Raw genomic sequence first — 13,353 nt, forward strand, 5'->3', positions numbered from 1 at the left:
AGTCCCCTGCTTTCCACTCTAATACCATGCCGCTTTGTTTATTTTAAAAAGGACTGCATGTCTCAAAATAAGCAGGTAAGCAGGGGCAAAATCAGGGGGAAGCAACGAAATATTTTAAATTTTTGTATTTTTAGTGCTTGAATATAGGATAACATAATATATTTTTATTTTAGATAAATAATTTTTTAATAATAAATTATATCTTAAGTTTTGCGCCTCCCTGTTATATAATTGTAGTGCACCGTCATTTAGAAACATAGTGTAAACATGTTCTAAAAAAAATATTTTTTTTAAATTATTTTTTTGTGTATTTTGAATTGTTTTGATGTGATTATTTTAAAAATATTTTTTAAAAAATAAAAATATATATTTTGATATAAAAAATATTCTAAAAAATAACCACACTTATATTCTACTTATCACACATAGCAAAACAGTGGAAAAAAAAGAAGGGGGGATTAAAGGGTCAATAGAAGAAACAAAAAAGTAAGATTTGCCGGAAAAAATATCTTCATAGCTATTTTGAGAACCAATTTTTTTCCAACTTATTCACGGGCTGATGTGACCGAAAAACAGTTTCCGACTTATTTAATTCATTCCGGATGCGCAGAAACAAGAAAGAATTAAAACTTTTTTTTCGTTTTATTATTAAATTAGTACTGTAAATTAAAAAATTAGTATAATAGTATTATTTAAAAAAATTAATGAAATAATATATTTTCATCTTATCACATTTTTAAAATAAAAGAATTATTAAATATTATTATTACTAAAAATAATATTTAAATATACCATGCTTTGAATTACAGAAAACTAACTCTACCCCTGATAGCAAGTGGCAACGTCACTTTCAAAATATTCGACTTCCATGACATGAAACGTGGCCAGAATTTATTAGATAAACCATGTCCAGCGCAAACATGTGCTTTAAACAAAAATAGATAAAATTTATTTATTTATATTTAGATTGTTTCTGATATTAAAATATATTTTTTAATATTTTAATACCCTTAATTAATTTACAAGTGTGACCTATTTATAACCATACAACACTAAGCAAATTTCATTACGTAGCTCATGATTTCTCATTCACGACGCAGGTGGTTAGATATGAAATCATTTCCAAATTCAATTGAAGTTACATGTATCTAATTAAAATTATTTAATTAATATTAAGGTTCATAAATGTTATATTTGAATTTTAATTAAATATTACAGCTTAGAATTTAAAATAACGGCATCCAGAAATATGATATTTCACGTGAATTTTTTGCTGATATGTTATTTTAAATTCTATTTATTTATTTTATTTTGGATGTTAATTTTTAACTTATCTTTATTTTTTCTCATTCTGATTGGACCGAAGTGGTGGGACACCGCAAAACCTTTCATTGTCCTTCTAGATAAAACGTTATATTTTTAGTGTGTATTCGATATTATGGTAATTATTATGTATATAAATTAAAAAAAGTTAATAATTTATAAAAATTATAAATTACAATATTATTTCAATTAAGATTTCAAAATACAATCTTTAACGAAACCATGCAAAATTATAGTGTGCTCTCAAATCCATGATCACGAGAAAACACAATTTCAATCCCTTTCCACCACATTGCCGGAAGTAACTTTAAAATTCCTGGATTCTTTTCAAATAAATCGAAAAGGGAAGCACTAGTAGAGAAAACAACGATAGCTTATATCGCCAATTCTGCTCATGAAAAAAAAAATCTCTTAAATTATTTGATAAAACAGTGTTCATCATGGTTTTCAGAAATCTTTAATTTAACTTAAACTGATCAAAGAAACGACCATTAACAAGAGCAACAATAGTCGATCATTTTCAAATTGCAATTGAGTTCTGAAAAGAAATAGTTAGCTAAACAATTAAAACCAGCTCAGTGGAATTAATCGAAATCAATCATCAAACAATGGAAATGGGGTGCTCACCGCCCTCTTCACGCCTTCACCACACTGCCTATCGTGGATATGTTTACCCAAGGGTTAATGAGTTTGTCAAGGAAGATGTCAATTTTGCACGGTTAAAAAAACAAAAGAAATAGAGGGAGAGAGGTGTGAACAACACAGAGATTAAAATATAACTTTCAGGAAATATTACAGGAATAAAATTGGATTTTGACCTAACAGGAGCAGATGTCGCCGATTCTCCTAGATATGATATCAATCACTGGCATTCAATGTATATTTTCATACAACGCGAGTATTTGAGAGGCCCACTGGCTCGGCGGCAATGCTTGCACATCTTATATAAATGTTTAACGGTTCTATCTCAGGCACTGACATTCATTTTTTTCAACTATTTTTCTTCAAAATAGATAACATGTAGCCTATTTTGGGTCGGTTCAATCTAGCTAGATCGTAGATTCATTCTACATTAGTTGATTGGGCGATCTAATTTAAGAATCAGATTGGTCTGGTGGCTACTATTATATTCAAGTTCACAAAAATGACTTTCCACCTATGCTGGACTGCTCGGAGTGGCAAGGCCGTCGGTTCATTTTAGCCGGGCCGGTTGATTGGACAATCTATCTTGGAAATCAAATCAGCTCCGTGGTCGGCTATCCAGTACATGAAGTGGACTGGTTGGTAACACTGCTTTCTCAAGGGAGTGCAAAACGTAGGTAAAATCTAACGAGAAGAGGGCGTGGAAAGAGACCACTCCGAATTTGTATTCCGAGAGAGAGAAAATGGTGGAAGAGAATTAAAAAAACCGTTTGTAATAGATTGCCATCCACGGACGACAGGTCCAATCACTCTTCGAAACAACCTATAACTTGATAAGATTCAATGATACTGACACGAGCCTTCTTTCAACTGTAAATACATGCACGGCGCCAGCGAAACAGTTCGTTTTTTTCCCGTTGTGTGAGCTTCTATTTTTTTTAGATTAATGTGAATGTTCGGGCCAGCTTGCGCGTATCATGACTAATTTCATGGGTCCTGAAATTAACGATCATGTAAGCCTCCAGTGGCCATCATATAAGCAACCAAGAACTCGAACCTGAGACCACAGAGGGAGCAAACCCCTTGATCCCAAGTCCTTGTCACTTGGCCACCACCTAGATGGTTAGGTTCTATTTTCATCTCCTTGGTAATGGAGATAGATGAGTTGTGTAATATTTTATATATTTTTTAATTTGGTTTTTAAATTTATATTTTTGAAAATTTAATTTTAATTAAAAATTAATTAAATTTTGATTTTTTATAAAAATATAAGATTAAAAAAAAAAGAAACTAAAATAAAAAAAAGCATTATACATGGATAGCAAACTACTAGTTTTGTAAAAGATACACGTTAGTCTTTGAACTTTAAAAATCACGTAAATTATATAATTTTAGTACCACGGTATTTTTTTCAATTCGATTTTGATATAAAAATTTATTTTTATTATTTTTAATCCCTAGCTGAGAGAGGAGAGAGATAGGGTACCAGATTATAACGTTAAAAAAAGAAAAATATCATTGACACGGATTTAGACCAACAAAATAAACTATATTTATGTCAAATAGTTTTATTTGATTAAAGAGGTTTACATTAGGTGTTTTTGTACATTTAAATATAATGAAAAAACTAATATGAGCCCGAGTTGATTTTTAGATTCGGGTTCATTTCAGTTTTTTAGGCCATAAATTGATTTATCACAATTTTTACAGTGTTTTTATTGTTTTTTATGAAAAAAAAGTTTTTTGATAAAAACAACTAAAACCTCAATTTTTCAGCCACCACACTAGTCTGAATATTAGCAAATCATAATTGTCTCCTCTAACTGTAAAATAAAATAAAATTAAGAGTTCTTTCACGCGAATCTTCACAAAATGGATTAGAAGGGCTGGCTTTTGCTCTCTTTTTTTTCGGATATTTTTTTTACTTAATGATTTTTTTATGGTTTTTTCTCTATTTTTTTTAATTCATATCTAAATCAACATTCCTCCTCTTTTATATTTTGTTTTAAGAGTTTTGTTTAAGTAACAATTATTTTTTTATTTATGCATTTAAATAGAGAGATAAAAGTGTCACGATCACCGATTTAGACCATTAAAATAAATTATATTTATATCAGATAGTTTTATTTGACGAGGGAGATTTATATTATGTGTTTTTGTACCTTCAAAGTTCATGAAAAAACTAATACGAACTCAAGTTAATTTTTTTTATTCGGGTTGATTTTAGTTTTTTAAGGCTGTAAATTGATTTATCATGATTCTTATGATTTTTTATAAGTTTCTTAGGTTAAAAAAAGATTTTTAGATAAAACAACTTAAGCCTCGGTTTTTCAGCCACCATAATGGTATGAATATGAGCAAATTATAGTTGTCCATCCTAGTTACAAAAAAAATAAAAAAAGTTAAGAGTTCAATCACGCGAGCCTTGGTAAAATGAACCAAGTGGGTTGGCCTTTGTTCTTTTTTTTTTCTAACTATTTTTTTATATATAAATTAGTGATTTTTTTAATGGTTTTTTCTCTGATTTGTTTTTTAATTTATATCTAAATCACTACTCCTCCTCTTTTATATATTTTTTTAAGAGTTTTTTTTGTAATAACTGTTATTTTTAATTATGTATTTAAATTTGAAGAGTTGTTTTTATTTATCTATGTATTTTTATCTTCTATATGGATGAACTTTGTTATTTTTAATATTTAAAAAAAAAATATAATACATGCAGCTTTGTAATCATGTTATTTTTTTCTTTATTTATTTTATTCAATCAATTTAATTTGTGTTTATATTTATGTTATCATATGCTTGAATAAACAATTTATTTTATTAAATAAATATAGCAAACACAACCTAATAAATATCTTATTTTCTGATATTAAATATATTGATTTACACAATATTTTTTAATTATTTAAGATTTAATTTTAGATATCATCAATTATTTTTTATTGATATGATATGAGGTAAAACACGAGTTATATACTAGTTTAGCAAATATATAAAACATGTTGCTTTTCTCCTGTAAAATTCATTATGGATATAGAACCACTACGCCATAGATCGGGGTAGGGTAATGCCAGTTTCGTCTTTTCAAGTAGATTTTGAGTGCTTTAGTTATAAGGTGATTGAGTCATTTTCAAGACATCAATTGTTCATTAAAACATCGCGAGAGATTGCTATCATTTTTTTTTAAAAAACAAATCAATGTACTTGCCCCCGAGCTTAAAAAAAATAAACAGCTAGCAAAGGGTGTTTGTGCCTTTGCATTTTTTCAAGATCATTAAATGATATTTTTTCCCTTACAATCCAAAAAAAGAAAGGAAATAACTTGATTTTGTTGTTTATGTGGGTTTTTTTGGGATAAATATTGGGAAGACGAGGGGTATTTAGGATATTTTTCTATAATTAAATGATTTTTTAATTTAAAATTGATAGCACATGAAGTTCAAATGTTAATGTATAAAATACATTTATAGTATTTATGCGTCGTGTGTAATGTATTTTCATGGAAATATATGCTATTTTACCATGTCATCAAAAGCACCACTTAACCCTTTTTCTCATGGTGCCACATGTGGTGTTTCTTGGTGAACAATTTGTCATGGATAGTTTTTTTTTTTGTTCTCTTTCTCTCTCTCTCTTGACAAAGAGATTATTTTGATGTTTTTAATTTGATTTATGTTTTTAGATTTTTGATTTCTTTTTTAAGTCCTTTTCCCTCTTTGGGAAGTTCTTTATGTTTTTAATTTTGTCATTTAATTACAACTTATCATATGTTATTGTTTGTGATTTAATTCTTATTCTTTTTATTTATGATTTCTTTCCCTGACACTTTTGTTGAGTTTTTTTTATAAAAAAATTCACTTTCAATCAAAGCTTATGTTTTGTATTTTTTTTAATTTAATCCTTATTTTTTTGTTTTTTTATTTTGTTAAAGTTTTTTATGACCTCTAATTTATTTTTTATTTTGATTCTGAATCTCATTTTTCTAATTAGTTTCTTTTATGTTACATATTTTTTATGAGGATAATGTGATTCATCCATAATTTTTATTTGTTTTATATTTTATATTGATTGAACTTATTTTTAAAATAAAAAAATTTATTTTTTAACTATATTTTTTATTTTTTGCAATCTTGTATATAATTTTTTTCTTTTTATTCTTTTCAATAAATTTTATATGCATGTTAATTTTTGTTATAAATTGATTTTTATAAATAAATTCATTAGAATAGCCAGATGAATAACCATGTTATAATGTTAAATATCTCGATGTATATTTATTTATTAGTTTTTATAGATTTTTTTTGGATATGGTTAATAACTTTCTCTATATTTATTTATATATATGAATAATTATTAATTTATTTGACTAGATGCTTCCATGAGTTTTTTTTTGTTTTTTTTTAAATAACCTGCACACCTCAAGGTTTTTAGAAAAAAATTATGACCTGCTAAGTCAATTAGCTAGTTTATAACTAAATATTGCGGGGTTTGAGCTCCATGCCTCCCTGCCCACGTTCAATGCGAGATTTGCCCAAACTCGCGACGAGTTCGTTACCATTGACCCTGGTAATGCGATCCAAACGATTGCTCTCCGCCCTAATATCTCAAGTCCTTTTATTTATTCCAACAAGCTGTACATAGCTAAGGCAGTATGTTTGGCAGGTTAGGTAGTATATAGGATAATATTTTTTAAAATGTTTTTTATATCAAAATATATAATTTTTATTTTTAATACTAACATGTTAAAATAATAATAAAATAATAATTTAAAGTTATTTTTTTAAATTAAAAAATTAGAAAAATACGGTGAAATCATGTCTCAAACAGTAAACGGTGCCTAACTATGCATGAATCGAATTGAACAAAATAATTAATTAAAGGAATTGTCATGGGATTTAAAGCAAACTTTATGTACCACGAAAAATCGGCAAGACTTTCTTATACACCGGTGATAAAAATCACGATGGCAACCAGGCACAGGGCGACGGGGAGGAGGAGATCGAATCTCAGTTCTCATGAGCTACACGGAACCACAGTTTTCAATCGTGGAAACATCGAAACTGCAGTTCCCATGGTTTTCAGATAGTCTCCCATTTCCAGATCCATTTGATATATATACATCAATTGTACTGTCCAACTGCATGCATGCATGCACCTTGAGTCCTGAATAAACCTCCCTGCATGTTCATATTTAACCAAGAAAACTTCTGTTTTTAATACATTTTCGTAGTTGTGATTTAAAAAAATAATTTTAACTAGATTTTTAAGATGAAATTTCAAAAACTTTATATGAAGTTTTAGTATATATTAATTAATCAAATATATTTAAATCCATGATTGAAATAAAAAATAGATTCCACTATACTATAATACTTCTTAAAGGTTGATGACTTAAAGTATAATTTCCATGTATTCTCTAATCCAATTAACCCATCTCATAAATAAGCTATGTTGTTTAAAAATTCCATCTGGGCACCTTATTTAGAATCAATGATATTATTTATTTATCTATATATTTATTTCTGAATGCTTACTTTTTTAAGATTATTCTAGTCCCATTGAAAAGAAAAAAGGGAAAGAGGGGGCAGAGAGATTGATCTATGGCTGCAACAGGGTGTTTATGGGTACATGAGAGGTACAGGCTTGGTACTTAGCTACATAAATAAATAAGGTAGCATCCATAATTTCACTTTCTGTTACTGAAATTAAGGACAGCTGTACAGTGCTCATAATTCAGTAACAGCATTTCATGGGTACCCAAACGGTAAAAAATCCGTAGAAAAAGTAAAAAGGGTAGCGGATGGCAGAAAAAGGGGAAATGCGCGGTACATAGCTAGCTGAGCAAAAAAAATAAAAAAATAAAAAAAATAAAATCAAGGGCCATTACGTGGAAAAAAGAAACAAAAATAGGTCAATAATTGAAAAAAAAACACAAGAGGCGAAAACCAATCTAGAAGCGAAACCACCATGGATAAATGAGAGAGAGAGAGAGAGTTGTAAATCTGCATTTCTCATTCTACAAATACCACCAGGCACAGGCACCTTCAAAAACCTCTACCAAAGGTAGCGGTGACTCTTTCTTTTTCTCTTTTCCTCTACGCGCATTTTAGAAGATAGTTCCAGCTATCGATTATTTATTTATCTATTGTGTAGTAATTTGATAATTTCTGTTTTAGAAGATAAGTAGAAATGGAATCGACGGAGTCGTCTTACGTCTCATCACCGGAGCAACCGCAGAAGAGATCTCCTCCACCGCCTGCATCGCCGCCTTCAGGTTTCTCTGATCTAATATGAGCGTTTTTCTGCTTTTTTTTTTAAAATATTTTTCCACACAATGAATAACGATAGCGGTTTTGTTATTGTATTTTTAGGTTGCATTTTTGTGCTAGGATTGGCTGCTACGAGGAGTTGGTTGTTTTATTTTTATGTTTGCTAAATTTGGATGTTTTTGACTTGAAATTGAAAACTTAACCCTAGATTTCTAAGAAGAGGAATTTTTAGTTTTAAGTTCTGTTTGGTTGGCGAGGAAGCTGTGGAAAATGAAGGAAAATTAATTTAAAGTCTAATTTCGACCTTGAAATTAATTTCCCTGCTTTCAGGTTCCTGCAGTTCTAATATTTGCGTTTTTTTTTTTTTTTAAGATTCAGAAGAGAAGCCGACTTATACCAGGTTTCTCGTGTCAAATGCGGCAGCTGGTTCTGTGATTGGAAAGGGTGGTGCAACAATTACTGATTTCCAGTCACAATCTGGAGCGAGAATTCAGTTGTCGAGAAATTATGAGTTTTTTCCGGGAACATCTGATAGGATAATTATGGTATCTGGAGGAATTGATGACGTGTTGAAGGCCGTGGAACTTATAATTGCTAAATTGCTCAGTGAGGTAGTTATTGTGACATAGTGTTGGTCTATATGATATGCTGTGTGTTTTCTGCTGTTAATTTGTTATGTTGGTCAGATTCCCGCTGAAGATGGAGATGAAGCTGAACCAAGAATGAGAATGAGATTGGTTGTTCCAAATAGTGCATGTGGTAGCATTATTGGGAAAGGAGGGTCCATTATAAAGTACGAAAACTTCCTTTATATTCTTCTTACAATATATATTTAGGCGAGGGCTTGAAAAGTTAAAAAAAAAGGAATTATATAATTTATTTTGTACCTGGAAATTTTATTTGGATGTAGTTAGTTAGATGTTGCTAACTGTCTCAAAGCAATGCACTAATGCTGGTCTGTAAGGAAGTGTATTTAACTTTATGAGAAACTGTAGCAACCCTCCTTGGTGTTCAGAGTTCCATCCCTGGAATGAAATACAATTTTTATATATCAATGTCTATTTCCTGTTATTAAGGAATCTGCAATCCCCTTTGTTTGAGGGCTGTGGCAAACTTATGGATGCATCCGTCCATTACCAATAATTATGCATTGTGTTGATTTGGACATAGACCTCAGTTTATGCGTTCTGATTCATGTGCGACACCATCTGAGCTACTTCCATTCTTTTTTACTCGAATGTTGAATTCATAGTAACTCTCATGGAACTTTAATAATTCAATTTAGCTGGATGCATAAAGTGCATACATATTTATTATAAATGCATGAAATTTGGTCCTTTATTTTGTTTTTCATCCTGTCTTTGCTGATTGTGATGCTGCTCTGTCAGGCTATGTTTGGGTCTTGTTCTTGTATTATGGCCGTCTACAATTTTTCTTGTGAGACATAAAATGGGGAATTTTAATTTCTTATTTTGTTTCCTGTATGATTGTCTAGAAGTTTACCTTCAAATCAAAGAAGAGGGAGGAAGTGTACCATGCTGATATCTGCCTCTACTGCAGGTCATTTATTGAAGAGTCCCATGCTGGCATCAAGATTTCTCCTCTGGATACCAAATTTTTTGGATTGACTGATAGGCTGGTTACAGTAACAGGAACTCTAGAGGAGCAAATGCATGCCATTGATTTAATTTTGTCTAAGCTTACCGATGATCCTCATTACTCGCAGACCATGCATGCTCCATTTTCATATGCAGGTGTGACTATTGCCGTTAACTTCTTACTCAGTAATGTTCTCTTTTCATTGGAAGAAAAAACTTCTAGTTTCTACCTTAACCTCAACATTTTTTTTTCCTATCATGTTTTATTGGTTCTTTATGAATTCATAAACTTAGTTATCCCACTGATTAATGGCAGTATCATGATGTAAAGCTCCTCCCTGCTTTAACCTGGGGAAAGATTTTGGAATGTTCTAAACTGTGTCAGGGTGCCCATGGAAAAGATAATTAGTGTCAGGGGAGGGTTGATTTGGAGTTTGAGTTTGTTTTTTTGTTCAGATGCTTATTTTACGAGAAAGATTTGAATGTCCATTGAGTTTTATTGTTATGACTTCGAAGCGCAATTGTATTCAAGTAGCTGTCCTTTGCTGATTATGCTGTGGTCTTTCACTAGTGCAAAGGGTTCTTTCTCCATAAGCATCTTTTAGGAAATTGGTGAGATTTAGGCAACTTCTTAGTCTTAACTCACCTACCAGACTCAAAGGTACCACTGATGTCCAGTATTAGAGTTTTTTTTTTCAAATCAGGATCATGTGTTTCTTACCACATTCATCATTAAGGAAGTGTTGACTTTGTTTTTCTATCAATCTGACACTGTTAATTGGTTGCTATTTATTTTATCTTTGAAAAACTTCTGGTTGCTTGAGCAAAGGTTACGTGGCCTGGTTTCCTTGAGGTTTCTGAAAATTTGTTCTATTCAAACCTTTTCTTTTAAAATTTAATACCTTTTAAGATTCTTTTAACTTGAATAGGTGTTTTCTTCTCTGGTTTTGACGGTATTCAATATGCATGTGTGCTTCCTTATGTTGCTACAGCAGCGTACAATTCAATGAACCATGGGCTGAATGGGGCTGCAGTAAAGTTTCAGCATAACAAGGTTCATCCTATTCTATTCTATAATTCTCTAAGCTTTAACCGGGTACCCTGGTGTTAATGCAGTCTCCATAGTAAGAATTTGATAGTTACTACTTCTATTTTGGAATGCTAGAATAGATTTTTTCAGCTATGCTGGTTCACTTATGATTATTCTTTGCTAGCTGATCTTCTTGCATGTTCATGAAGTGAAATAAGCCTTTTCAGTTCAAGTTGGCCTTTCCTTTCATTGTCCTTAGGTTTGCCCACAACATTTGAGCTGCCTTGCTGAATATTTGCTGAGTTTTTATAAAGTTTAAGTGATTAGATATATTTTTCAAGAATCAAACACAGACATCCTGTCACACATCTTTGGCCTATTTAGTTAATACTCTAAATTTTTTTCCTTTAAAGGCTTACTCTACACATATTAGTCTGTCTGTGTGGCAATACATATCGGTGCTCATGTCCGTTATATATGTTTCTCTCAGGTTGTGTAAGGTTTACAGTTGGTAGTTTGATACTGATCCTAAATCGGGTATTGTAATATCCATCATAGATTATTTTTCTAGCTGATCCACCTCTTCACATTGGAATTCCATCATTAATATCTCTGTATGTTTTGGTGCTGTTCTGAAAACATTCATATGCTATAGGGATTGTTAAAGAGTAAATTGATTGTGATTGATAGAAGCCTTCTAATGTTTTACAGGATGATATTACCAATTCTGTGACCATTGGTGTTGCTGATGAGCATATTGGATTGGTTGTTGGTCGTGGAGGAAGAAATATAATGGAAATTAGCCAGGTTTTTATACAACAAACGATCCATATATTCTTTGTGTTGCTTTCCCCCCTAATGCAGAGTACTCTGTTGTGGCAGACTAGTGGAGCCAGGCTAAAAATATCTGACAGAGGTGATTTCATGTCTGGAACAACTGATAGGTATGGGAATGGATTTTGAGTTAATCAAGTTACTCCTCAAAAGCGTGTTCTGAAGTGACAAGGGTTTCAATTCTGTTCTTTTCTGCATTATTCTGCAGGAAAATTACAATCACCGGATCACAGAGGGCCATCCGTGCTGCTGAGGACATGATAATGCAGAAGGTATCCTATGCTTCTGAGAGGGAGACAGATTAGCCATCGAGCATTCTGAATTATTCTCGTTGCAAATTTTTCGGTGGACCTTGCAATTTCTTTGTTTATTTGGTGTTCCCTGAATTTAGTAAGCAATTCAAAATCTGTGATGGAAGGAGGAATGATTCTTCAGGTTTCTATAGGAAATCCTTCACAGGGTACAAATTCTGTTTCTGGAAACAGTTGTTGGATTAGGCTATTTTAGCTTGTCTGATTATTAGATTTACCCATGTTTATCTCCTTGATACAGCTGTAACTTTTAAATTATTACATGTTTTACGTCTGAGCTATGTTTTCAAAGGATACTTTGCTATAGTTAAAATGAAATTTGCTGAACCATTTCCTTGGACATTTCAATTTCTGCTACATCTCTTTGTTATGGATGGGCTTGAGCTGAAACTTACTTTTTTTGGCAATATATTTAGTAGTGCAAGAAATCTAAGCTTGTTTGAAGACTGTAAGAACTTGAATGCTGATACCAGACATGGTTGTCATTATTTATCACCTGTAAGACCTTTCTGATTCTGCAACGCTTTTTAGACTTTACTGATTCTAAGAATGACCATCGTATGCAATACTATTAGGACAATCTAATTAGCTTTTTAGAATGTTTGTTGAACGGACCCGAGGTGGTCCTTTGGTTGTAAAGTTCATTTTGCAGCTTCTAATGGCATTTTGGCTGACTCTGGTGAAGGATCCTAAACCGTGACATTTTGGTAGAGAGAGGTAGCAGTTTCCAATACCGAAGATGACTGGACTTCATTAACCAGGTCAGATTTTTACGCAGGTTTTCTTTTTAGCAGCCTTGTATTGAGGCTGAATTTTACCCTTGTGACTTTTTTCTCTACTGCGATTATAAGTCTGTACTGTCATGGTTTTTGGTCCACTGCATGCAAAGTCTCAACTATCAGTAGAGTTTTGGGAGGAAGTTTTCAATTTTCACAACTTCAAGCTCTGTTCTTTTACTTTCTTTTGAAGTCGATTTTTGTGATTAAATTCCTTCTGTATGAAACGATATATTCACATTTGATTTGGGGAGAGGGAGGGATTATCTATAAAAAAACTCTATTCTTTAATATATGGAATATGGAAAGTGATTTTAGTAACGGTGGTCAACAGACATACATGCACTTTTGCAGTCGCTTCGCCAACATACATGGGTGAGCTCTTGCAATTTTATTTCAGCATACAAATGACTGATTGGATGGTGCTATCTAAACGAAAATGTAACCTCATGTTCATGGCAAACCATATCCCCCTTCGCCATATCCAGACCCATAGCCCTCCCCATAACCTGATCCACTACCATAGCCTGAACCAGGACCAAATCCTCCTCCTCCTCCGCCCACCCC

At 31.7% G+C, this 13,353-nt stretch overlaps 2 protein-coding genes across 6 annotated transcripts in view; one reads left to right on the top strand and one right to left on the bottom strand.

Moving 5' to 3' along the window:
* Nucleotides 1-7,848: 7,848 nt before the first annotated feature.
* On the top strand, nucleotides 7,849-12,367 carry BTR1L (binding to TOMV RNA 1L (long form)). 5 transcript variants are annotated; one of them, XM_011026017.1, is made up of 9 exons: nucleotides 7,849-8,031; nucleotides 8,122-8,242; nucleotides 8,610-8,848; nucleotides 8,924-9,030; nucleotides 9,798-9,991; nucleotides 10,765-10,889; nucleotides 11,577-11,672; nucleotides 11,748-11,809; nucleotides 11,908-12,367. In XM_011026017.1, exons 2-9 carry the CDS (start codon nucleotides 8,158-8,160, stop codon nucleotides 12,002-12,004), a joined length of 1,005 nt encoding a protein of 334 aa, XP_011024319.1. In that variant the 5' UTR covers nucleotides 7,849-8,031; nucleotides 8,122-8,157; the 3' UTR covers nucleotides 12,005-12,367. The 5 variants fall into 5 exon arrangements, with proteins under 5 accessions (XP_011024319.1, XP_011024317.1, XP_011024321.1 ...); XM_011026015.1 differs by having other exon boundaries at nucleotides 7,850-8,031; nucleotides 8,145-8,242; XM_011026019.1 differs by having other exon boundaries at nucleotides 7,850-8,031; nucleotides 8,145-8,242; nucleotides 10,831-10,889.
* A 682-nt stretch (nucleotides 12,368-13,049) lies between these two features.
* Nucleotides 13,050-13,353, bottom strand: part of LOC105125532 (glycine-rich cell wall structural protein 2-like) — a 5,647-nt gene continuing 5,343 nt past the window's right edge. The window contains exon 2 of the mRNA XM_011026021.1: nucleotides 13,050-13,353. Coding sequence (XP_011024323.1) covers nucleotides 13,240-13,353 — 114 coding nt within the window. The 3' untranslated portion in view covers nucleotides 13,050-13,239.

This window comes from Populus euphratica, unplaced genomic scaffold (assembly GCF_000495115.2).
Source record: "Populus euphratica unplaced genomic scaffold, PopEup_1.0 scaffold22.1, whole genome shotgun sequence".
NCBI lineage: Eukaryota > Viridiplantae > Streptophyta > Magnoliopsida > Malpighiales > Salicaceae > Populus > Populus euphratica.

Bases quoted from the DNA above. Each gene is read 5' to 3' on its own strand.
- BTR1L (XM_011026017.1), top strand. From the start codon at position 8,158: ATGGAATCGACGGAGTCGTCTTACGTCTCATCACCGGAGCAACCGCAG. The intron at 10,890-11,576 runs GTTCATCCTATT...AATGTTTTACAG, and splicing joins TAAAGTTTCAGCATAACAAG to GATGATATTACCAATTCTGT. The intron at 11,810-11,907 runs GTATGGGAATGG...ATTATTCTGCAG, and splicing joins ATGTCTGGAACAACTGATAG to GAAAATTACAATCACCGGAT.